Source organism: Stegostoma tigrinum, chromosome 18, assembly GCF_030684315.1.
Source record: "Stegostoma tigrinum isolate sSteTig4 chromosome 18, sSteTig4.hap1, whole genome shotgun sequence".
Taxonomy (NCBI): Eukaryota; Metazoa; Chordata; class Chondrichthyes; order Orectolobiformes; family Stegostomatidae; genus Stegostoma; species Stegostoma tigrinum.
The window spans coordinates 16,497,640-16,520,947 of NC_081371.1; the positions used below are offsets into that span (position 1 = coordinate 16,497,640).

A 23,308-nucleotide genomic window follows, 5' to 3' on the forward strand; every position below is an offset into this window, starting at 1 on the left:
AATTGATTGTCTGTCTGGGTAGGGAGAGGACTGACAGCAGAAACTTCTTGGTCAACTGATCCACGTTTGATTAGTTTCTGTGGAGATAGATATTGATTGACTATGCCTTCGCTCCTTCCAACCAAAGACAATTTTTGAATTCACTTTACTGAAGTGGAGAAGGTAAAGAAGCAAGAGAATTTCTTGGTAAATAAATGAGTTAATACGAAATAGCAGCTAAGAATCTTACTGACGGATTTATTTTTGTTTCTTGGGAGTCTAGATTTTCTTTCTGTTTTACAGTTGAAATTCATGTGTTCCAAATGCTGATTTTTCATTATTTTCATTTGCTGCATTGTTTTGACATGAACAGAAAATAATAACTTGTACTGATGTTAATTGGATGTTTGAAAAGCGGTAGCATTAAAGCAAATTGTGTTATGACAGAGATAAATAATTGTTATTGTGGACTTCAAATAGGCTGAGTTGAGGCAAAGAACCCAGGATGTTGAACTGTCTGGTTTGCAATAACCTACATAGTGGCATCTGTGGGCTAGAATAATATCCAAGAAGGATTCAGCATTTTTAGGAATAATTTAGTATTTTGCTAATTCATTCTTGATATGTTGCATAAATACATTGCATAGTAAATTTATTTCCTTCCCCTCAACATATTTTCTGTTCCCTTGTCTGTGTTGTGAAGTTTGGCAAAGTGGTATGCAGTTCTTCAGCCATCTGGTGTACACAAATAGCATCCCTGGGTGCCATAGAAACCCAAGTTACTTGTACCTTCTCTTCATTATAAACTTGATGGAATGAAAAACAACATTGGAAGTACAGTTTTAAAATTGAAGAATCCTGGCAAAGGTATTGAGATTCAAAGTGCCAATCTTTCCACTGTTTTCTGGCGATGCATTCTGCTCCAGTATATTATCTTGCGCTTCCATTTATAATCAATGATTTGCATGTATTGTGCTTATTTTATTCTTGGTGTGTCATTGAAATTCATCTGGCTGAAGAATGGAATTTTGCTGGTTTATGTCAATGATTTGGCAACATATGTGAATAGTCATAGCAGTGAAAGATCTGGTAATTTGCTTATCATTGTGTTCTGTGTTTGTGATTGGGGATTCTCTCTTCAAGGCAATTCAAGAATGCATAAGAAAATCTTGGTCTTGACCCCTGAATTATTCTGCATAAGCAACAGGAAAAATATTTAACTTTTTTTTATACTTGGAATCCACATGGTTTTGAATTAGTGAGTTTTTAAAATCCCTTTCCATCACTCTACAATTTTGTGTATTTTATAACAATTTTCAAATGTTATCAATTTTAATAAAACTTCTACATGGATAAATGGAATTGTGATCAATGTTATCCATAAAAGGAGAACTTTTCAGATACTATAGCTTATTGCCCCCAGTCAGAGAACTCCTGTATTTCTGATTGCTCTGTAAACTTGCAATTTTCTTTTACATGAATTCTAAAATGTGCTTTGTCGGTTGAACCAGCATTTAAGTCATTGCCAATGAGAAGGACATGGTGAGCATCATCTTGATTTGCTGATGGTCTTGTGGTGTAGGAACACACACGGTGCTGTGAGGGGAAGTCAGGATTGTGCTGGCTTTGGATGGCAAGGGGGTGGTATTCCCATGTATCTATTGCCGTTTCCTTTTGAGACAGCAGCATTCATAGAATTTGAAGAAAAAAAAGAAATTGCTGGAGAAACTCGGCAAGTCAGGCAGCATCTGTGGACTGCAAGAGTCAGCACTTTTTGGAACCAGTAACCCTTTAGGTTTGGAAGATAGTATCTAAGGAGCGTTGGTGAATTTCTGCCCTGTATCTTGTAGATGGTGTGCTCTGTTGCTGCTGCTGATTGGTAGTGGAAGGAATGCAGTGGTGATCACCAAGAAGGCTGCTTTATTGTGCTGGTTTTAAACTTTTGTCGGAACAATACTCATCCAAGCAAGTAGAATATTCCTGATTTTATGCCTTATGGCATTAGGATGGGAGTTACTCACCACAGGACTCCTAGCCTCTGACCTGCTGTTGTAACTAAGCAATTGATATGTCTAGTTTCTGGTCAGTATTAATGCCCAGATGTTATTAATTGGGGGAATTCAAGCATGGTAATATTATTGAATGTCAAGAGGCAATGGTTATATTCTCTCTTGGATATGGTTATTACCCAGCCACTTGTATGGTGCAAATATTACTTACGACTTATCAGCCCAAATCTGGCTTTTGTTTGGGTCTTGCTACATTTGCATGTGGACTGTTTCAATGTCTGCAGAGCCGTGATTTGTGCTGAACATTGTGCAATTGGCAGTGAAATTCCTTGCTTATGGTGCTAACTTTGTTCGGTGCACATTAGCAAGGGCTAGTGCAAAGTATGTGGAGAGGATATTTCTGTTGAGTACAAATGCTATGCAGACCCATAGCATTGTAGATCTACATTTTCTGCTCTTTGACAAATAGATTTGATTTCCTACTGGCCGTACCAGTAAACTTTTTAAAGGCAGATTGAGAAACGACAAATGATGAAACCATCATCAAATTTAATTTTTTACGCAGCAAGGATGACTATGGATAAAGGTGGGAAAATGCCATATCTGAAAATTGTTTCATGGCATGTGGGTGTTTTTGGCAAGGCCAGCCATTTGTTGGCCATCCCTGATTGACCTGGAACTGAATGGGTTCATAAGAGTTCAGAGTTAGCCACAAGAGTGTGATAGACTACTTCCCTCTTGCCTGGATGTGTGCAGCTCCAAAAAGACTCAAGAAGTGTAATCCCATCCAGGGCAAAACAGCCTGCTTGATTGGCAAAATATCCATAAACATCCACTCCCTCCATCACTGATGCTTAGAGGTAGCTGTCTGTACCATCTACGAGGTGCACTGCAGAAATTCACCAAAGGTCTTTAGACACTGTCTTACAAACCCGCAAGTACTCCCATCTGGGACAAGGGCAGCAGATACGTGAGAACACCACTGTGCAAGTTCTGCTCCAAGCCACACCATTCTGACTTGGAAATACATTGCAGTTTCTTCAACGTTGCTGGATCCAAACCCTGGCATTGCCTCCTCAATGACGTCGTGGGCTGTCTATAGCATACTGACTGCAGTGGTTCAAGAAAGTAGCTCACCACCCCCTTCTCAAGGGTAGCTGGGGATGGGTAATACATGCTGGCTGACAAGGACACCAAATCCCATAAGTGAATGAAAAATAAAGACATTGCAATGGTCTGGAGTTGCATGTAGGTCAGACCAGATGTGGTTGGCACATTTCTATCCCTAATGGAGTTAAGTAATCCAGATGGATTTTACAACAATCAATAATAAACTCATGGTAATATTACAAATATTGCATATTTGATTTTAAATTTCACCAGCCACTGTGGACAAGAGTTCAGATTGATGCTGCTAATTAAGTTACAGTGAGAGAAATATTTACTTTTGATAAAAATATATTTTACTTTTACGCTTCCACAATTTTGTTTTGTTTCTTTTATCCAGCTTTAACCTTGTTAGTACCATGCATTGGAAAAGGTGCAGAGGAGATTTACCAGGATGTTGTCTGGTCTGGAGAGAAGCTCTTCTGAAGAAAGGCTGAGGAACTTGGGTCTGTTCTCTTCGGAGAGAAGAAGGCTAAGAGGGGATTTAATAGAGTCATTCAAGATGATCAGAGGGTTAGATAGGGTGGACAATGTGAGTGTTTTTCCGAGGATGATGACGTCAGCTTGTACAAGGGGGCATAGCTACAAATTGAGGGGTGATAGATTTAAGACAGATGTCAGAGGCAGGTTCTTTACTCGGAGAGTGGTAAGGGTGTGGAATGCCCTGCCTGCCAATGTAGTTAACTCAGCCACATTAGGGGCATTTTAAACAGTCCTTGGATAAGCATATGGATGATGATGGGATAGTATAGGGGGAAGGGCTTAGATTAGTTCACAGGTTGGCGCAACATCGAGGGCCGAAGGACCTGTTCTGCGCTGTATTGTTCTGTGTGTCACTAGCACAAAGGCAACTGTGACACTGACCATGATACTGTCAATAAACTGAAATTATAATACTTGAACAGAAATAAATGACAGATAATACAAATTTTGACAAAATATCCATTCAGTTGAAGAACTTAGGGGACTGCTTTATCTGGAGCTAGTACAAAGATCTTTTACTCTTGTCTGGTCATTTTGTTATTTACTAATTCTAAATTTGATGCAAGTTTGGCTGTGAAATTGTTTGCAGAACACTTACATGAGTTATTTATTTATTCACTTATTAATTTGTAAAACAGTGCCAAAGCTAAAGCATTTCACGCTTTCTTTGGCAATGTTTAGCTTTTGACAACATGAAGGGTGGGGGGTGTTAATGTTGCAGAGTGAGTGTGTGTGTGTGTGTGTGTGTGTGTGTGAGAGAGAGAGAGAGAGAGAGAGAGAGAGAAGGTAATCACAGGATAACTTGTCCGCTTTTAGTTTGACATTTTGTTTTCCAATTGCTCCCTCAGGGAAAGCATTGAACACCTGCCCTGCCAGGAGCTGTAGCCAAGATCAGAAACTCTCTTTCTGGGAATTGTGGTGTACATTGGTTTCCTACTACTCTATGCCAACTGTCGGATTTTGAAGCCCATGAAGGAATAGGAGAAAACAAGTAGACCTTTGGCCTAAATGCAGAGCTCAGTCGATTCCCTATTTCTACATATCCACTGCACCATTTCTCTTTTGCTGATGAACAACTTAAGTTTATGCTACGGCAGAGACAAAAACTAATCCAGCTTTTACTTCTGTTCTGCAATTATCCCAATAATTTCCTTCACTGTTTTTGCACTTCAGTGAGGTTACCCCTTGACCTTTTGCATCTGAAGGAGATTCAGCCCAACTTGGTTTAATTTCTCATCATAGTAAATCAGTTCATCTGAGGTGAATTTCGAACAGTGTTTCTTCAAAGCCCATGTTCCTTTATATCCATTTTACATTTATGGAAGAAGTAGTAGTCTTCTTTTTGCCTTTTTCCCAGATCCTGCTCTTCAGCGTATCCCTTTCCTTAAAATTCTTTGAAGGCACGCAGGATGTGTTAGTCTCTACATTTGATATCTCCTCAAGGACGTCCTTCTCCTGCTCAGTGCTGTTCTCCCTTATAAATGTTTTGAGTGGTTGAACGCCATATGCCACTTCAGCAGAAATTTCTGATTCTGCAAGAGTTCATGCCCATCATGTTCAAACTCCTGCCGTGTGAATGTTGCTAATGGTGATGCTGAAGAGGGAAAGCTTTTGTCAACGTTGATGGTTTGAAGGTGGAGCTGAGTATTTCCAGCCTCTGAATGATGTGGGCCACGGCCTTAAATTTGGGAAAATGTGGCAAGTTTGAAAAAAGATTCTTGATGCAACAGAGAAAGCCCACTTCATGCTTGGGGGTTTAACAGCTAGACAAGAATCAAATGTTTTGTTGTTACCTAGTCTTGTCTCAGTTTGTATGCCAGTTGCTATTGAGAATGCACAGCTCATGTTTTTTTTCTTTTTGCTCCTGAAATTTGGAGTGAGAATTCTATAATTACCATGGGACACCTATTGCCATGTTAAAATACCTTTCTGTAACCAACCAGTGAACGGCCCTTTCCTCAAGTTAAATAGCCTGAGTCTGTGGTGTCAATAAGATCACTGAGGTTCCTACCCACTTTTAAATATTGGCAACGATGTGCTTCTGAGGCTTTATAAAGCTCTAGTTAGGCCCCATGTAGAATACTGTGTCCAATTTTGGGCCCCACACCTCAGGAAGGACATACTAGCCCTGGAGCGTGTCCAGCGGAGATTCTCACGGATGATCTGTGGGATGGTAGGTTTAACGTATGATGAACGGCTAAAGATCCTGGGATTGTACTCATTAGAGTTTAGAAGGTTGAGGGGAGATCTAATAGAAACTTAGAAGATAATGTATGGCCGAGAAGGGGTGGACGCTGGGAAGTTGTTTCCGTTAGGCGGGGAGACTAGGACCCGTGGGCACAGCCTGAAAATTGGATGGGGTAAATTTAAAACTGAAATGAGATGACATTTCTTCAGCCAGAGAGTGGTGGGCTTGTGGAATTCATTGCCACGGAGTGCAGTGGAGGCCGGGATGTTGAATGCCTTCAAGGCAGAGATCGACAAATTCTTGATCTCAGAAGGAATCAAGGGCTACGGGGAGAGTGCAGGGAAGTGGAGTTGAAATGCCCATCAGCCATGATTTAAATAGCAGAGTGGACTTGATGGGCCGAATGGCCTTACCTCCACTCCTATGTCCTATGGTCTTATGGCTTTCTTTTCCAAGAAAGTGAAATCATGACCAATTTAAAAATTGCCTCCATTATTCTCTTAGGCAAATTTAAGCACATCTTTCATTTGTTCAATTTGAATTTACCTTTTTAATCTCCAGGACGTTTCCTGTAATGTTATGAGGGACATAATGTTTTCCTTCCACTTACAAGTGCAATGGCTTTGAGATGTCTGCTGTTTAATGTTTCAGTCTCTGGTACTGCTTTAATTCGTACTGTTGAGATTCTTTTTCTTTTTGCTCTGAAATAAATACATCATAATCCGAGAATTGGTGGAAAAGTGCCTCGCAATTTAAATTTAACGTAGATCACTTGTGAAGATGCATTTTGTAATACTTGATAAGTGTTCAATGTAAAGTAGGAAAGCTTCTTTGAGTGGGCACTAATGCAGAAGGCTGATATATAGGATAAAGAACTTTGCATATGAGATATTCTGGTTCCCATTTATTGATGTGTAGCGATGTCTACACAGGGCAGTAGTGAACTGTGAGTAGCAATGAAGGAATCCAGTGTCTTTTTGAAAACCTGCTTTTGGCTTTGTCATCTTTTCTGGCAGTGGATAGGAGGAACTCTTCTCAACAGCTGTTAATTAATTGTAGGCATTGTTCTAACAGTGTAGCTGATCGGGTGTTTTACTGTCTACTTCATATTTGGCTGCAGTAATCCAGCAGCTATGGTACTGGATTAGGAACATCAAAATTGAAAGTTCAAATCTCAACTCAACAGACTTGGGGAGTGGAATTCAGTAACCTTTGTGCAATGTGCTAAACACCATGAAAGTTCTTGGGTTTTGGAAACCAACTAATGTTCTTCAGGGTAAGAAAATGACCTTTCCTACGTAGTTGGTCTGACTTGCAATTCTAATGCTGTACTGCTTGGTTGATGTGAAGTAGCCTCAAGCCAGTTCCTGATGGCAATAAAGGCTGCCTTGTTAATATTCCAAGGACAATTAGAAATATGCTTAAACTGGAAAACTGATAATGCTACTTGCATAGCAATGTGAATGGGGTGTTAAATAGACTAGTCTTTCTTTGAAAAAGTACTTGGAGAATAATGGATAGCTAGGAATTATAGTGAGTTGAGGTTAGTTGATGTCATTAAACTAAAAAGAATTTATTATTGTCACCGAGACTCAAAGATTAGACTGTCTTGTACTCATTTTCTTTGCCCAGTTTCTAGCTTGACATCGTATTTTTCTTTGTTAATTGCCAAATGAATGTGCTTTTAGCATGTTATGTTTTAAATATTTTATAAATAACTACTGAAGTTTTTTTTAATTACAGAATCAAAAGTTGATCAAGTCTCAAACTGGAAATTATTGATGAAATAATTTTAATAAATATTTAGTGCATTACTACAGAATTTTTTGCTGTTTTGATCAGAGGTGTTAACTAACTTAAAATTGATTGGCATCTGTTTATACAGTATACAGAAAAACATCTATCAAACTGGTTTGAGTCTTAATTAGCTAATATTGGAAATAATAATTCTTGGGGAGAGGCTGGTTACCAAAGTGGTTTTGACGCCTACTGTGTGGCACAGTGCTAGCCCTAATGGAATTGCGACCAACTTCTTCCTTGTCCTGCCTGAGAATGACAGACAATGGCAAACCACCACTGACAAAATTCCAAGGATTTCACTCGTGAGGGAGGGCTCTTGTAGTGCAGAAGTAGAGTTCCTGCCTCTGGACCTGAGGATTTGTGTTCAAGTCTCACCTCCTCCAGAGGTGTGCCATGATATCCCTGGACAAGTGAATTTTAATTTACCTGTAGCTCAGGAGGAAACATCCGGTGATGATTTCACTTCAAGGAGACCACAGGTGACGTGACCATTTTTAGGCACGAATCAGTAAATTTGAGATGATGCGAACATAGGGACAAGTGACATACTAGACCATAAAGTGGACTAAGGACTGTAAAAGGATAGCTTTTCAAGTAATTTACTAGACGTGTTCAATGTGTATTCCACTTATTCAATACCAAATTCTTGATATGAACTTTATTTAAAAAGAGGTTTTAGAATAAGGTGTAAAGTCATAAGACAGATTTCTCCTATTGTACCACATATCAGATTGGTATGGACTGAAGCCTCATTTCTGCAACTCCAATCCATTTAATGGCCTGGGTTGAGATCTCTCAGAAAGTGCCCGTAAACATGCTGGGATTGACTGACTCAATAGCCTGGTGCATTCCAGATGCTAGTAATGCTTTATATTAAACCTCTCTTGTGCTTTTAGCATTAATCCTAAAGTTAGTCTCCCTTCTTGCCTATTCAGTGTCCTTTGAAAATAATCGTCCAATATTTACTTTCTTAATCCTTTTCAGATCTTTGAATTTTTCCATTAGGCCAGGCTCTAAGCTTCTCTGCTGTGATGAATACTGTTTTAGTTTTTCGAGTATCTCTTGTATATCTCTCATCCCAGCATTCTCTAGAGGTCAACTGCTCTTTTCGATTGCTCCAATATCCTTTCTAGAATGGGATACTCAAAACTGCTCATGTTTCTGTATGAGTGACCAGGTTAAGAATCATTTGCTTGTTTGTATTTATAATCAAGCCCCCTTGCATAAAATACCATTTTATCCTTGTCTTTTTCCATTTAAAATCCTGCTTTGAAAGGCATACAAGTACACTCAGATTTTTCAGTTTTCTGCATTCCGTTGTATTCTTACCCTCTGTGCCAACTGCTGCCTGTTCAGGTGTAGATAATTAGAAACATTCTTGGCATTGTTCCAGTTCAGAGCCTTTCTCGGTCAATTTTCCTTCCATGAACAACAAGATAGAATTAGCTACTCTTATCTTGTTTTTGCTGTTGTTTGTAAAATATACTGGTCTGTGTGTCTGTTGGACCACAAATCACTCAATAAATTAATTGGCTTCTATTTCCCTCAGTTTAGCGCACGCCTGCTCACTTTTTTTTTGGTGAATCCATCTATATTCCATTATATTCTCCAACATTGTTCTTCACAGTTTGTGATAGCTCAAAACTTAACAAGAAATAATCTAAAGCACACAAAAAGTAAATCAAAGTGACCAAGAGATAACTGGAAGAGAGAGTAGCTGTGGATACTGGTATGCAATTTGTCTAACTGACTGTTAGGGTTTGTTCAACACCCATTAACTACATTTCTGTGAGTAAATAAAGGACTCCAACACACCAGCAATTTGCTGAAAGAGTGAAGCCACACAATTCCATGATTTAGACAGTTTACTAAGTAAAATCAAACAAAACAAACACTAAATACAACCTTGGGTGGTGACTGAATTCTAAAGTCAGGAATCGAGAAAAAATGAACTCTAATTAACAGAAGTTGCAGTTGATTCTGAACTATACATTTTATGCCAAATGGTAGAGTTAAAGAAGGCAATCTTGAGCCTTTGCTAAGCCACCCACTCAATGTAGAGGTCATCAATCCCAATCACCAACTCTTTCAAAATTCCCTCCTTCACAAGGGATTTCACGAACACTTCTAGGCTTTAACTTGTTCACTGCTATTCATTGAGCATCAACTAACTTTAGTTCCACTGATAGTTGTGGGAAGTAGGTAAATAGAAGAATTAGAAAGCATTTAGGGCACTCAGAACAGTGGAATAGTCAGCAGGCATGTGCAAACCAGACAGCGTTGCCACTCTAGGTGGCTGGAGGTCACAACAATTGGTTGGAAGCCACGTCGAAGAGGAATGGGAAATCAGTTTGGCTGCACAAAACTCGAGAAGAGAATAAAAGACTTGTCAGGATTTTATAGAGCAACAAGAGTGAGTAGTAAACCTGAATGTTTGTTTGTTTGGAGAGAAATTCAGAATTCTACAAGTGAGGACCAAGAAATTAGAAATAAAAAAGCAGCTATGAGAGTAGACCAGCTAAGTGCATTTAGAAAAAAAATTGTAACAATTTCTATCGGTACAGAAATGAGAAGAGGAGAGAAAAAGCAAATGTGGGCCTGTTAGAGGCAGTGACCTTGAAATTATCGATGGGAAATGAGGAAGTGGTAAAAATGTTTAATGAGTATGTTGTATTTATCGTCTTGGACAAGGCATAAAAAACATTCCGGAAATATTAGGGAGCCAAGGGTCGAGAGAAAATGAGGAACTTAAAGAAAATCTGTGTCAGAAATAGGGTCCATGCCAGGACTAGTACTATGAACCAAATGATTTTTTGTCATTTTAAGAATGGAAAGCAGTGTATGGCATTGTGTGGTAATGAATCGCCCTGGACCTACAGTTGGAGTTTTGAGAAAGCTGAGGAAATGGTGGGAGTGTTGATTTTGATCTTATCGACTTGTTGGATTGTAGAACAGTACTCAAAGGTTAGAAAGTAACAAACATAACCCTATTATTTCAGGAAGGAAGAGGACAGCAAGCAGGAAATTACATGTCCATTAACTAAACATCAGTAATAGCCAAAATGCTTTAATCTATTGTTAGGGCACCTTGAAAGTCACAACATGGTGAAGCAGCATCCATTTGAATGGAGGAAAAGGAAACTAACTTTGACAAATCTATTTGAGTTATTGGCGATGTAATAACATATGGGTGAACTGGTGGATATAGTTACTTAAGATTTCCAAGAAGCATTTGGAAAAGGTCCACTAATGTTTATTCTGTAAACTTTGGACTTTTGGAACCAGGGACAATACAGTGAGATCATAGCCAATTGAATTCATGGGATTTTCTCCAAACGTTTGGTGTGAAGCAGAAATTCAAAGTAATCAAGGAAGCTCCTATATTACCTTAGTAGCCTTCAAATGTGCTCTGTCGAAACAAAAATCCCAATATGCACTAAGTATGTGAAATGTCTTCATTTCCAATTGGGCCACACTTTACAATGGTCTGACCTTTGTAGAGGTCAGTAAATGGCATTGAAAAATGTTGGAAGTTAGGTCAAGAAAAACGTGTAATCTTTTTCTACTTAGTATGTTGTCTTTGAATGAGGTTGACAGTCTGCCTATTGCAGTGTAGTCAAATGTACTTTTCCATGTTTCCACTGCAATGCGAAACCCGAGAGTATCTCTGCAGGCTCGGGCAGGGGACACAGGTGGGTGAAGAGAAACACTGGACTTTTCAGTGTCATTGACTTTGAAGAAAATGTACTGCACATTTAATTGCTCCATCTGTCAGATGCATTGTGAAGTGTCCAGTTTAATCTCCACCTCTATAAGAAGCAGTAGTTTTTTGGTGCCATCCTGTTGGCACAGAGCAAAGCAGTGATACATTCTTTCCTTTGTTTTTGAGCATTAGATATTTAAACATTGAGGAGTGATCTGGTGAAGAATGGAAGAACAGTCCTATATCATCTCCTTTTAAATATCCTTTGTATGCACTTAGGATGTGGCGGAAGCCATTTTGTAATCTATCGTATCTACTGTAACTGCCAGACCATTGCTGTTTACAAAGTGGAAGATAATGCTGAGCCTTGTCTTGAATCTGTCCAGCAATCTATCACTGTAGATAAACTGCTTGTGGCCCAGCCCCTCCAAGGCAACTTCACTATCTTGCAGGAGTGCTTCTGAGATGGAAACACCCTCTGCCTGATCAGCTCAGTAGCACAGCTGCTTCACAACAACTCTGTGACTCTGGGATATGCATCTGTTCTAACATTGAACCACAGAAGATAGGTGCAGGAGCAGGCCATTCGACCCCTTGAACCTGCTCCTCCATTGCATGTGACAGTGGCTGATCGTTGAGCTCAATACCTTAATTCCACCCTTCCCCCATATCTCTTGATCCCTTTAGCTCCAAGAGCTGCTTGAAAACACAATATTTTGGCCTCAACTACTTTTTTGAATTCCCCAGGCTCACCACTGTCTGGGTGAAGGAATTTCTCCTCCTCTCAGTCCTAAAAGTTTTACCCCTTGTTCTTAAACTATGCCCCAGGTTCTGAGCTCTTCCACCATCAGAAATATCCTTCCTGCATCTAACATGTCTCCCTCTTTGTTGGAAATTCCAGTGAATACAATTCTAACTGACTCAATGTCTGTTCGTACGTCAGTCCTGCCATTCCAGGAATCAATTTTGGTAAATGTTTGCTGCACTCCCTCTATAGGAAGAACATCCTTTCTCAGATTAGAAAACCAAAATTGCACAAAATATTCCAAGTGTGGCCTCATCAGTGACTTGTATAATGGTAGTAAGACATCTTTGTTCCTGTACTTGAATCCCCTGACTATGAAGGCCAACATACAATTTGCCTTCTATACTGCCTACTGCATCTGTGCACTTACTTTCAGTGGCTGGTGCATGAGGACACCCAGCTCTTATTGTAAGTTCCCCTCTCGCTATTTAAAGCCATTCAAATAATAATGAACTGCTACTAAAGTGGATAACTTCACATTATACTGCATCTGCTATGAATTTGCCTACTTACTGAGCCTGTCCATAACACTGTGCAACATCTCTGCATCTTCCTCACAGCTCATCTTCCCAGCCAACTTTGTGTCATCTGCGAATTGAGATATTGCACTTAGTTCCCTCTTCAAAATCGTTAACATATAACTGGAGTCCTAGTAGCAATGCCTGAGGTACCCTACTAGTTGTGACCTGCTACTCAGAAAAGGCCCATTTATTTCTACACTCTTTCCTGCAGCTAACAAATTTTCTACCTACCTCCATACGCTACCCCTAATCCCATAACCTTAATTTTGCAGACTAATCTTATCCTCTTCTTTGCTGGAGTGAATGACTGCTTGTGGATCTGTTCCAAGATATTGCCTTGTGCTTCAGAATGATTAACAAACTCAATGGTAGAATCTCCTGAGCTTTAGCAACAAGAACTTTTAACTTTTTTTTGCTGTAAAGATTTCCAGTGAATCAATTTAATCGTCTTTCTGACCGTATTCTTAAACTTCTCATGGGTTGAGCTATACTTGCAGAGTTTGTACCTCCTTTTGGAGAGATCTTGATGTCAAATGGCAGTTTACCTAGAATGTTGTAATCTTGTGCTCTAACGTGGCCTAATCCCTTCTGATGGTTTGGCACCTTGAAATGACAATCTCGCATGATTTTGGCTAATTTAGAGTTATGAGTCCAGAACGTGGGTTTCTCATGGGCATTATTCTATTACATTTGCTGTTCTGCAGCCAAGGATGGCTGGCACTTTGAATGTAACTGGAATTTCGGGTGGTTTTGAATTCAACCTGATTGCAATTTCTCTGTATATTAGTGCAGATAGTTGATTGGCTAATGGAATGAAAATAAGAGGTATGAGAAACCTGGGACAGATTCTGGTTTGGCGGATCTCTTGGCCTCCCTGAATGTGCCGTCTCCCCTGTCTATTTGTTTAATATGGTTGAAAAGTCTGAGCTGATGAGTAGGAGTGAAGAGAGGATTTCTGAGCCCCTGTTTGCTTAGTAGATCTGCCAGAAAGGAGAGTTTAAGCATGGATGAACATTATCCCTTAGTGAATGAGACAGCAAAGGGAGCGGAAGTTTGTTTGTGTTTGGTGCTCTGCAGGGAGGGGAGTTTGAAGGTTACCATGTTAATTCTTTTAACCTGCTATGAGCGATATGCTTTGGCCTTGTCATCTTGCATGGCTAGAATAGATGCCTCTTCCACAATCTCCTGGGCCCTCTCATGGGTGAAATGTTTTAAAGAAACATATGCTGGCCCAGGTGCTGTCCCTGCATGCTCTGTAGAAACGGGAAATCCTAAAAATCTAGTGTATATTATGTTTACTGGAGGAGCTGAAGAGACAGTATATATGTTAATGCAAGAATAGGTTTTAGGCTTGCCTGTAAGTAAGTCATTACTGTTAAGGGAGTTGCTTGAAGTAGAGGTTTGTTAAGAATTTACTGTACTTTTTTTACTTAGAAGTCGTTGGAATAAAACAGATGCCTATTGTATCTTAAGGAATGAGGCACTTTGAGCTTTGGTAGTCATATTGCAGCATGTTGAGAATTGAAGGCAAATGTGAAGAAGTTAACGCTGTTTGTCAGAACAATATATCTGAAAAATATCAACTCAGCCTTCAGCTTACCAGACTGATTTTTTTCTGAATAAAGCTGACTAGCATTTTATTGTCATGCTTAATTATTTCATTTGAAACATATGTTAACCTCTCAAATCTGCATGATTGGTGAAGAAAATGATTTTCTAAATTTGAAAGAAAGTAATAATTCTATTTCAGATGCGTAATTTAGTAATTACACAATTAATCCTAGTCCATGGTCTTTCACATGAAGAATCAAAATTTGATTGATCAAAGTGCCATGCCTAAACTTTCATGATAATACTGAAACAACAAAGTGTGATGTTGAAATGCGGTGCCTGTACGTGAAATAGAAGCATGAAGTGCTGCAAACAAATTAAGGAAGATTACACGCAATAACTCCTGTTAGATCTACAGTTACGTTGCTGGTGCTACAGAGCTGTAATGGGGAAAGGCCACTTTTTAAGGCCTCTCAGTCACAGTACGCTGAGGGACTGCAAACTGTGCAGAACTCTTCAGGCTGTATGCTTGACATGGAATGCATTTTGTAAATATCCAAAGTATTGAACTTGTATTGAGGCACCTCGGGGTGGAACATGCTGTACGTAGAAATTTTGAATGCTATTGCACCCTCTTAAGTTTCAATCTGAAATATTTGGGTATGTACTTTCCAGAGTTTATGAATAAACGTTGGAATGCTTTATTGCTTAGAATGGGGTCAATTTTCATTGTTTGAAGATTTTGGGGTATTGGTTCAGTTCAAGAATTTGGAACAAGTGTTTTCTTTTGAGTAGCTCCAAGAAAATTGATTTTCTTTTATAGCTCGTATCGATTCTTAATAAAAAAAAAACAGAATGAAACACTGCCAATATCATTCATTGTGTTCTTTTCATTGGCCAACTTATTTTAATTTTAAGAATAATTAATTGGTTTCATATTAAATTCTGTATTGAATCTCTATCTCAACATTCCCTTTTGGATAGGGCTTTACCTTTTTAAGTCTGAGTTTTGGAGAAATCTTTTAACTTGAAGGGTTGTGGATGGTTATTCAATGATTGATTGTGTTCAAACTGGAGTTTGGGAGAGTTTACAACACCAACATTGTGAAGGGAAACCAGGACTTGACACAAAAATGGATGTGATGTAGAATTGCTGAGCTGGTCTAAGGAACTAATTCACCTGCTCTTCCTTTTTCCCTCTTCTGTTTTTATTTTGTATTTGGAAATATAGAAGTGTTGTACTGAAAACTTACACTGCTGCATACTGAGAAATTCTATTAATTGCATTGGTGCAGACTGATGCATCCATGTAATTGTAGGCACAAGGGGCATTAGTAATTTTGTTCAGCTGATGGTGAAAAATATTGGAGAAATAGCTCAAGCTTTTTTTTCAGGAGGCCTGGGTTCAAGCCCCACCTGCTCCTGTTGCGTATAATAACATCTCTGAACAGGTTGATTGAGAAAATATATAACTCAAGCCTTTAAGACAGACTTACGCATCCTAATATAAACTGTAATGAAAGGACTCGGGCATGCATAAATATATTCATGGAATCTTTGAATTTTTGTGAAATGGTCGATGTAAAAATGAAACATGGGATCAGCTTTACTTTTGAATCCTGGGTTCAGCAATTAAATGGGGGGGGGGGGGAAAGAGTAAATAAGTCAAATGATTTTGAGCCTAGTGATTGGTTTGTACTTTATGACTGTGCTTTGATCGAAACAGACAGCTTATCTGATTTTACAAACTGCAGAAAACATCATATTGTAGATTTGGGAATTTTTACCTGTGCCAGAATACTGCAAACAATTGACAGGAAATTCTACTGTGTTTATATGGCAGTATTATTTTAGTGAAGGACATTAATCTGCTTGAAATAATAGTTAAAACAGCCACAATAATTTATTAACGGTCACTTGATGATGTTGGCAGCAATTTGTGTAGATGATACATGGGACAAGTTCAACCAAATGACTTGTAATTTCTTTAAACTAAATAGAATTCAAAAAAATTTGAATCTATATCCATGAATTTCAGATTTTTCCAAGTTAGGCATCTTTTTGCGAAAAGAAAGTTTGCCCCCCTACTTTGCCATGGTAACACCAGTTTTGTGACTGCTGCCTCATCTGTGAACTTTCACCCCTTTCCATTTTTATTTCCACAGCCATTTACTTGTGATGTTTGCTGTGGGTTGTTTGTACTCTTGAATTGGAAACTCAGCTTCACTGGGACTAACAAATAACATCACTATGGTGCTTGTCATCCTCACCCTCAATTACCTTATTTCTGTAAGTAGTGCCTTCCAGAATGCCCTCTCCCTGACTGAAGTATGTCTTTCTAACTTTGTTTCAGATATTGATGAATGTGACAATGACTACAATGGTGGCTGTGTTCACGAGTGTATCAACATTCCAGGCAACTACAGATGTACTTGTTACGATGGCTTTATGTTGGCCCATGATGGCCATAATTGCCTGGGTGAGTAACATCAAATTTCTAGTTTTTTTTTTAACTATGTCAGAGGCTTATGGCTCTGTGTTGTTTGTTAATTTTTAGCATTATTCAATGGAGCAAATGCTTGGGAGCATGAAAAATGATCTTGCATCTGTAACTGCATCTCTCGATCATACTTTGTCAAAATCTTGATTTGCAGGGACTGTTATTTTGAATATGTCAATGAGAATTCTCTATCCCTTGTGTCCTACTCAAGGAATTTCTTATTTGGTAGCTATTGTTGGGCTGTGTCTTAAATTATATTCTGGATAGTGCATTTTTTTGTGAAGAAATCAAGTAAACTTTTCCTAAGTTGCCAACATAAATGACATTGAGAGAGAACAGATTTGAAAAATCCACTGTACATTTTAAACTTAATTTGTGACACGTACTGCCTTGGAATGTAATTTACTGCTGAGTCTAGACAACGGCATCGCAAAATGCAAATATGAGGAACCCAGTGGGGGAAATAAAAAGATACTTGTGTTACAGTAGAGGAGATGTAAGGGGTGACTCTGCCACCAGTTACAGCTCTTAACTGATCCATTAAGAACCAATTAATGGCCAGTCAATGAATGCTGGGATTAATCCATCCCACATGCATAGGAGTTGCTACCCTGCAGATAGCTTTGTAGGAGGATTTGGGCAAGGAGAAAAGCATCAGTGGATAGGGTTATCTGCTGGGAGCCAGTGCTTCCAAGTCTCTCCACTGTTGCCTCTCTACAGCCCCATGTCCAAGCCCAGATATCGCTTAGCCCTGCCTCTCTGATCCTCGGGTTGTGACTTCTCTTCCGGCAGCAGCCACTGTCACCTCCCAAACTTTGCTGAGCACAAAAATTTGCTCAGCACTGCCTCCAGCCCATCCCGGGGAAGTGACAGCTGAGTAAGGCCCTGATCTACTCAAGTGAAAGCAAGGTCGGATAAAAGAGATGACCAGCATGGTATGGTGCAGGAATCAAGCTAATTCAGATTTTGGACAGAAGCTGCAGGAATTGTTTACATGGAGGATTTTGAAAGCGTCGGATGGGTTCTGAGTTAATGGCAGCAGAGATGAATACATGATTTGGGATTACACAGGTAGATGGCTGCAAGACAAATGAATAAAGGATACGGAGACATGACTGGTATATGTAATTAGGATTATTACTAAAGTATAAATCCTAATGGAGGCTTGTTGGGTTAAATAGCCTGTTTCTGTCCTATTGTTTCCTTGCTTTAAGTACCAAACCAGAAGATGTGCAGAGAAATGTTAGAGAAGTCTTAGGAAATCCTAGTTGACCTGTTGTGGTAGTTGAAGGTTTTAATGTTCATCAACCTATTCATAAATGTTATTACACACCTCTGGAGCAGGTTGGACTTGACCTGGACCTCCTGGCTCAGTTAGGGACATTAGCACTGCATCACAAGTGCTCCTTTATAGTCACATGGTACAATGATAATGGTGTTGATTAATCAAACTGGTTCTCAAGTAATTCACAACCTGTTTAAATTGGGGGTAAGAAAGTTCCAGAGATCGTAAACTGAGAACAATGGGTCCAATGTTGCCTCACTGTGTTTGTGGTAGTTGCAGCATGTTGAAAAGCAATGTCTCTAATTACACATAGATGAAATGCCAAAGTTTTATATGCTCTGAGCTGAGATTTTAGGCTGGTGCTTGAACTCAAACATTTAGTTCAGAGATAATCGACAACCAAAGCCAAACTGTTAATTACAAAAGGGCACACTTGCTATTATCCCCCTTTTACCAGCAGTGTTTACGTACAAAGAACAAAGAAAATTACAGCACACGAACAGGCCCTTCGGCCCTCCAAGCCTGCGCCGATCAAGATCCTCTGTCAAACCTGTCATCTATTTTCTAAGGGTCTGTGTCCCGTTGCTCGCTGCCCATCCATGTACCTGTCCAAATATATCTCAAAAGACGCTAACATGTCTGCGTCTACCACCTCTGCTGGCAACGCGTTCCAGGCGCCCACCACCCTCTGTGTAAAGAACTTTCCATGCATTTCTCCCTTAAACTTTCCTCCTCTCACTTTGAACTCATGACCCCTAGTAATTGAGTCCCCCACTCTGGGGAAAAGCTTCTTGCTATCCACCCTGTCTATACCCCTCATGATTTTGTAGACCTCAATCAGGTCCCCCCTCAATCTCCATGTTTCCAATGAAAATAATCCTAATCTACTCAACCTCTCTTCATAGCTAGCACCCTCCATACCAGGCAACATCCTGGTGAACCTCCTCTGCACCCTGTCCAAAGCATCCACATCCTTTTGGTAATGTGGCGACCAGAACTGCACACAGTATTCCAAATGTGGCCGAACCAAAGTCCTATACAACTGCAACATGACCTGCCAACTCTTGTACTCAATACCCCATCCAATGAAGGAAAGCATTCCATATGCCTTCTTGACCACCCTATTGACCTGCGTTGTCACCTTCAGGGAACAATGGACTTGAACACACAGATCTCTCTGTTAATCAATTTTCCCTAGGACTTTTCCATTTACTGTATAGTTTACCCTTGAATTTGATCTTCCAAAATGCATCACCTTGCATTTGCCTGGACTGAACTCCATCTGCCATTTATCTGCCCAACTCTCCAGTCTATCTATATTCTGCTGTAATCTCTGACAGCCACCTTCACTATCTGCTACTCCACCAATCTTAGTGTCACCTGCAAACTTGCTGATCAGACCACCTACACCTTCCTCCAAACCATTTACATATATCACAAACAACAGTGGTCCCAGCACAGATCCCTGTGCAACACCACTGGTCACAGGTCTCCAATTTGAGAAACTCCCTTCTACTACTACTCTGTCTACTGTTGCCTAGACAATTGTTTTTTTATCCATTGAGCTAGCACATCCTGGACCCCATGTGACTTCACTTTCTCCATCAGCCTGCCATGGGAACCTATCAAACGCCTTACTGAAGTCCATGTATATGACATCTACAGCTTTTCCCTCATCAATCAACTTTGTCAGGTCCTCAAAGAATTCTATTATGTTGGTAAGACATGACCTTCCCTGCACAAAACCATGTTACCTATCACTGATAAGCCCATTTTCTTCCAAATGGGAACAGATCCTATCCCTCAGTATCTTCTCCAGTAGCTTCCCTACCACTGACGTCCGGCTCACCGGTCGATAATTATGTGTAAAGTTGTTTCCTGGAGTTCTGCAGAATACTGATAATGAAGTGACATTGAAAAATTGAAAATAGGACACCTTTGTTAATATCAGTGCAACACCAATTTCCAAACAAGCAGTCAGGTTTGACACTAAACATGGATATAACACCAACTGAAGCAGGTCACACATCAGAGATAACAAAGTGTAGAGCTGGATGAACACAACAGGCCAAGCAGCATCTCAGGAGCACAAAAGCTGACGCTTCAGGCATAGACCCTTCATCAGAAATGGGAGAGGGGGAGAGGGTTCTGAAATAAATAGGGAGAGCGGGCGAGGCGGATCGAAGATGGGTAGAGGAGAAGATAGGTGGTGAGAGAAGATAGACAGGTTAAAGAGGCGGGGATGGAGCCAGTAAAGGTGAGTGTAGATGGGGAGGGAGGGAGGGGATAGGTCAGTCCGGGGAGGACAGACAGGTCAAGGGGGCGAGATGAGGTTAGTAGGAAGGAAATGGGGGTGTGGCTTGAGGTGGGAGGAGGGGATAGGTGAGAGGAAGAACAGGTTAGGGAGGCAGGGACGAGCCCGGCTAGTTTTGGGATGCGGTAGTGGGAGGGGAGATTTTGAAGCTGAAGAAGTCCACATTGATACCAATGGGCTGCAGGGTTCCCAAGCAGAATGAGTTGCTGTTCCTGCAACCTTCGGGTGGCATTGTTGTGGCACTGCAGGAGGCCCAGGATGGACATTTTGTCTAAGGAATGGGAGGGGGAGTTGAAATGGTTTGCGACTGGGAGGCGCAATTGTTTATTGCAAACTGAGTGTAGGTGTTCTGCAAAATGGTCCCCAAGCCTACGCTTGGTTTCCCCAATGTAGAGGAGGCCACAACAGGAACAGCGGATGCAGTATACCACATTAGTTGATGTGCAGGTGAACATCATCTTGATGTGCAAAGTCGTCTTGTGGCCTGGGATGGGGGTGAGGGGGGAACTATGGGGACAAGTGTAGCACTTCCTGCCGTTGCAGGGGAAAGTGCCGGGTGTGGTGGGGTTGGAGGGGAGTGTGGACCAGACAAGGGAGTCACGGAGAGAGTGGTCCTTCGGGAAAGCAGGTAAGGGTGGGGAGGGGAAAATGTGTCAGATTGTAAATGGCAGAAGTGTCGGAAGATGATGCGTGGAATCCGGAGGTCCTGCCGTCAACCAAATCCAGTTACTTGCGTCAAGTGAATCCTCAGTTTCCGCTCCAGCTTGGCACACAACCTGGTGTGATTTAGAAATGAGCTGTTAAAATTGAGACGCAAATCTGGAGACACAACCTTACAAAGGTTTTTTTGTTTATCGGTCAGTACAGTTGTAACCAGGATTGCCCAAATGTCAAAGAATTCCAAAATGGCTCATTGGAACTTTGAAATATAATCTTAAGCTTTGTCTTTTTAATAGCAATAGACATGAAGCTGATGTTTTTGAGCGAAACAGCACAACTTTCTCCATTAGACAGTGGCGTGAACGTTGTTGTATTGTTCAGTTCTGCCAGCTCAATGGTTTATAGCAGTTTTACCGTCATGGTAAGCACTGTTAAACAATGGTTTAAAAAATGTTGTACTGAGGAGAATCTTACTAAGTTTAAATACCAATTGCCATTGCTGTTTTGGTGCTAAATAATCCTACTAGGATACATTTGATCCTGCATGCCCAGCAAGGGGTTATGCTCAAAAGGATGTTATGGCACAGATTCTGACTCAGTCTTTTGAGTGAAACCACTACTAGGAGAACAGGGTCAGTGAATATATCCTTTTTCTTAAAAAAAAAAGTTTGCAATGCCTATTATTTTTTCGGGAATAGTTCCCCTATGAGAAATTCTTTAAAGGCAACAGATTTCTTAGCTGAAATATTATCCTTTCTCCCTTGAATATATCAATAGCTATAATGACGTGAGATGTGAACTAGATAACTGAATTTGGCCAAGTTTTGCATTGCCAATTTAAATCTGGCAGTGTCAAAATCTGAATATTATATACAATGGAAAGTACTGTAATGGAGTCCAATTTAGGATCAGCTGTTGTTCACTTTGGTTTTCCATATGCTCCGAGATCAGATTTGTCTTTTGACAACTACTTGAGACAAGTCAAAATCCTTTTTATTGGCAATTGTCCATTTAAAAAATTGCATACGTTTACATTGTTCTGGATGTGAGTTTGCTCGCTGAGCTGGAAGGTTAGTTTTCAGACGTATTGTCACCATTCTAGGTAACATCATCAGTGAGCCTCCGACGAAGCGCTGGTGTTATGTTCTGCCATTCCTAGATGTCACAGTAGAGCGAACAGTAGAGTGGGGAACTTCAAACCAGCGTCTACAGGAAAACGACACATACGGACCAAATACTGACCTACTGGAGCAACCATCCCAACACCCACAAACGAAGCTGCATTAGAACATTATTCCAATGAGCCACCACACACTGCAGCACAGAGGAACTACGCAGAGCAGAGGAAAATCACCTATACAGCGTATTCAAAAAGAATGGATACCCTATGAACACAGTCCGCCGATTTTCTCAGCAACAAACCCAAACGAACAGACAAAATGGGCTCAGAAACCATTACCACTCTCCCCTACATCAAAGACATTTCCAAAATGACTGCCAGACTACTCGGACCCCTTGGCATCAGGGTAGCCCACAAACCCACCAACACACTAAAACAGCAACTAATGAACTTAAAAGACCCTATACAGACAACAAATAAAACGAATGTCATCTACAAAATACCTTGCAAGAACTGTGACAAACACTACATTGGACAAACTGGCAGGAAGCTAGCCACCAGGATACATGAACATCAACTAGCCACAAAACGACATGACCCACTATCACTCGCATCCTTACATACAGATAAGGAAGGACACCACTTTGATTGGGACAACACATCCATCCTAGGACAAGCCAAACAGAGACATGCACGAGAATTCCTAGAAGCATGGTATTCCAGCTGGAACTCCATCAACAAACACATTGATTTGGAGCCAATCTACCATGCCCTGAGAAAAAGAACAGGAAATGACATCACCAACCCAAGGAAACCTAACCAGCTAAATAGAAAGCGGGACATAACACCAGCGCTTCGTCGGAGGCTCACTGATGATATTACCTAGAATGGTGACGAAACGTCTGAAAACTAATCTTCCAGCTCAGCGAGCAAACTCTCACATCCAGAACCTCAACCTGAGCTACAAATCTTCTCAAAACTCACTTTTACAATGTCTTTAATCTGTGCTGAATGGATATTCTAATACAGGGATTTTCTTGCTTTTTGCTCCTGAGGTTAACCTTTATTTGTATGAATATTATGCAGATGTAACAATGTTTTTCAGAACGAAAATTAGTTATGAAATTCAACATTTATAATAGATTTTGTTTAATACTTAATTTGTTGGTATGGAGGCATCTTTGACATGTATTCTTTTCAATGTTACTATTCGTCCTGGCTAT

General features: G+C 40.3%; 1 protein-coding gene across 3 annotated transcripts in view; it reads left to right on the forward strand.

Annotated features, from left to right (window-relative positions):
- The window catches only part of scube1 (signal peptide, CUB domain, EGF-like 1), a 271,582-nt gene that overhangs the window by 19,614 nt on the left and 228,660 nt on the right, over positions 1-23,308 (forward strand). For all 3 annotated transcript variants that reach the window (XR_007249346.2, XM_048548867.2, XM_048548868.2), the window contains exon 3: positions 16,560-16,685. Coding sequence is in view for 2 of the 3 variants with exons in the window: in XM_048548867.2 (XP_048404824.1) it covers positions 16,560-16,685 (126 nt within the window). In the remaining variant the exon portion in view is untranslated. The remainder of the gene's footprint in view (positions 1-16,559; positions 16,686-23,308) is intronic.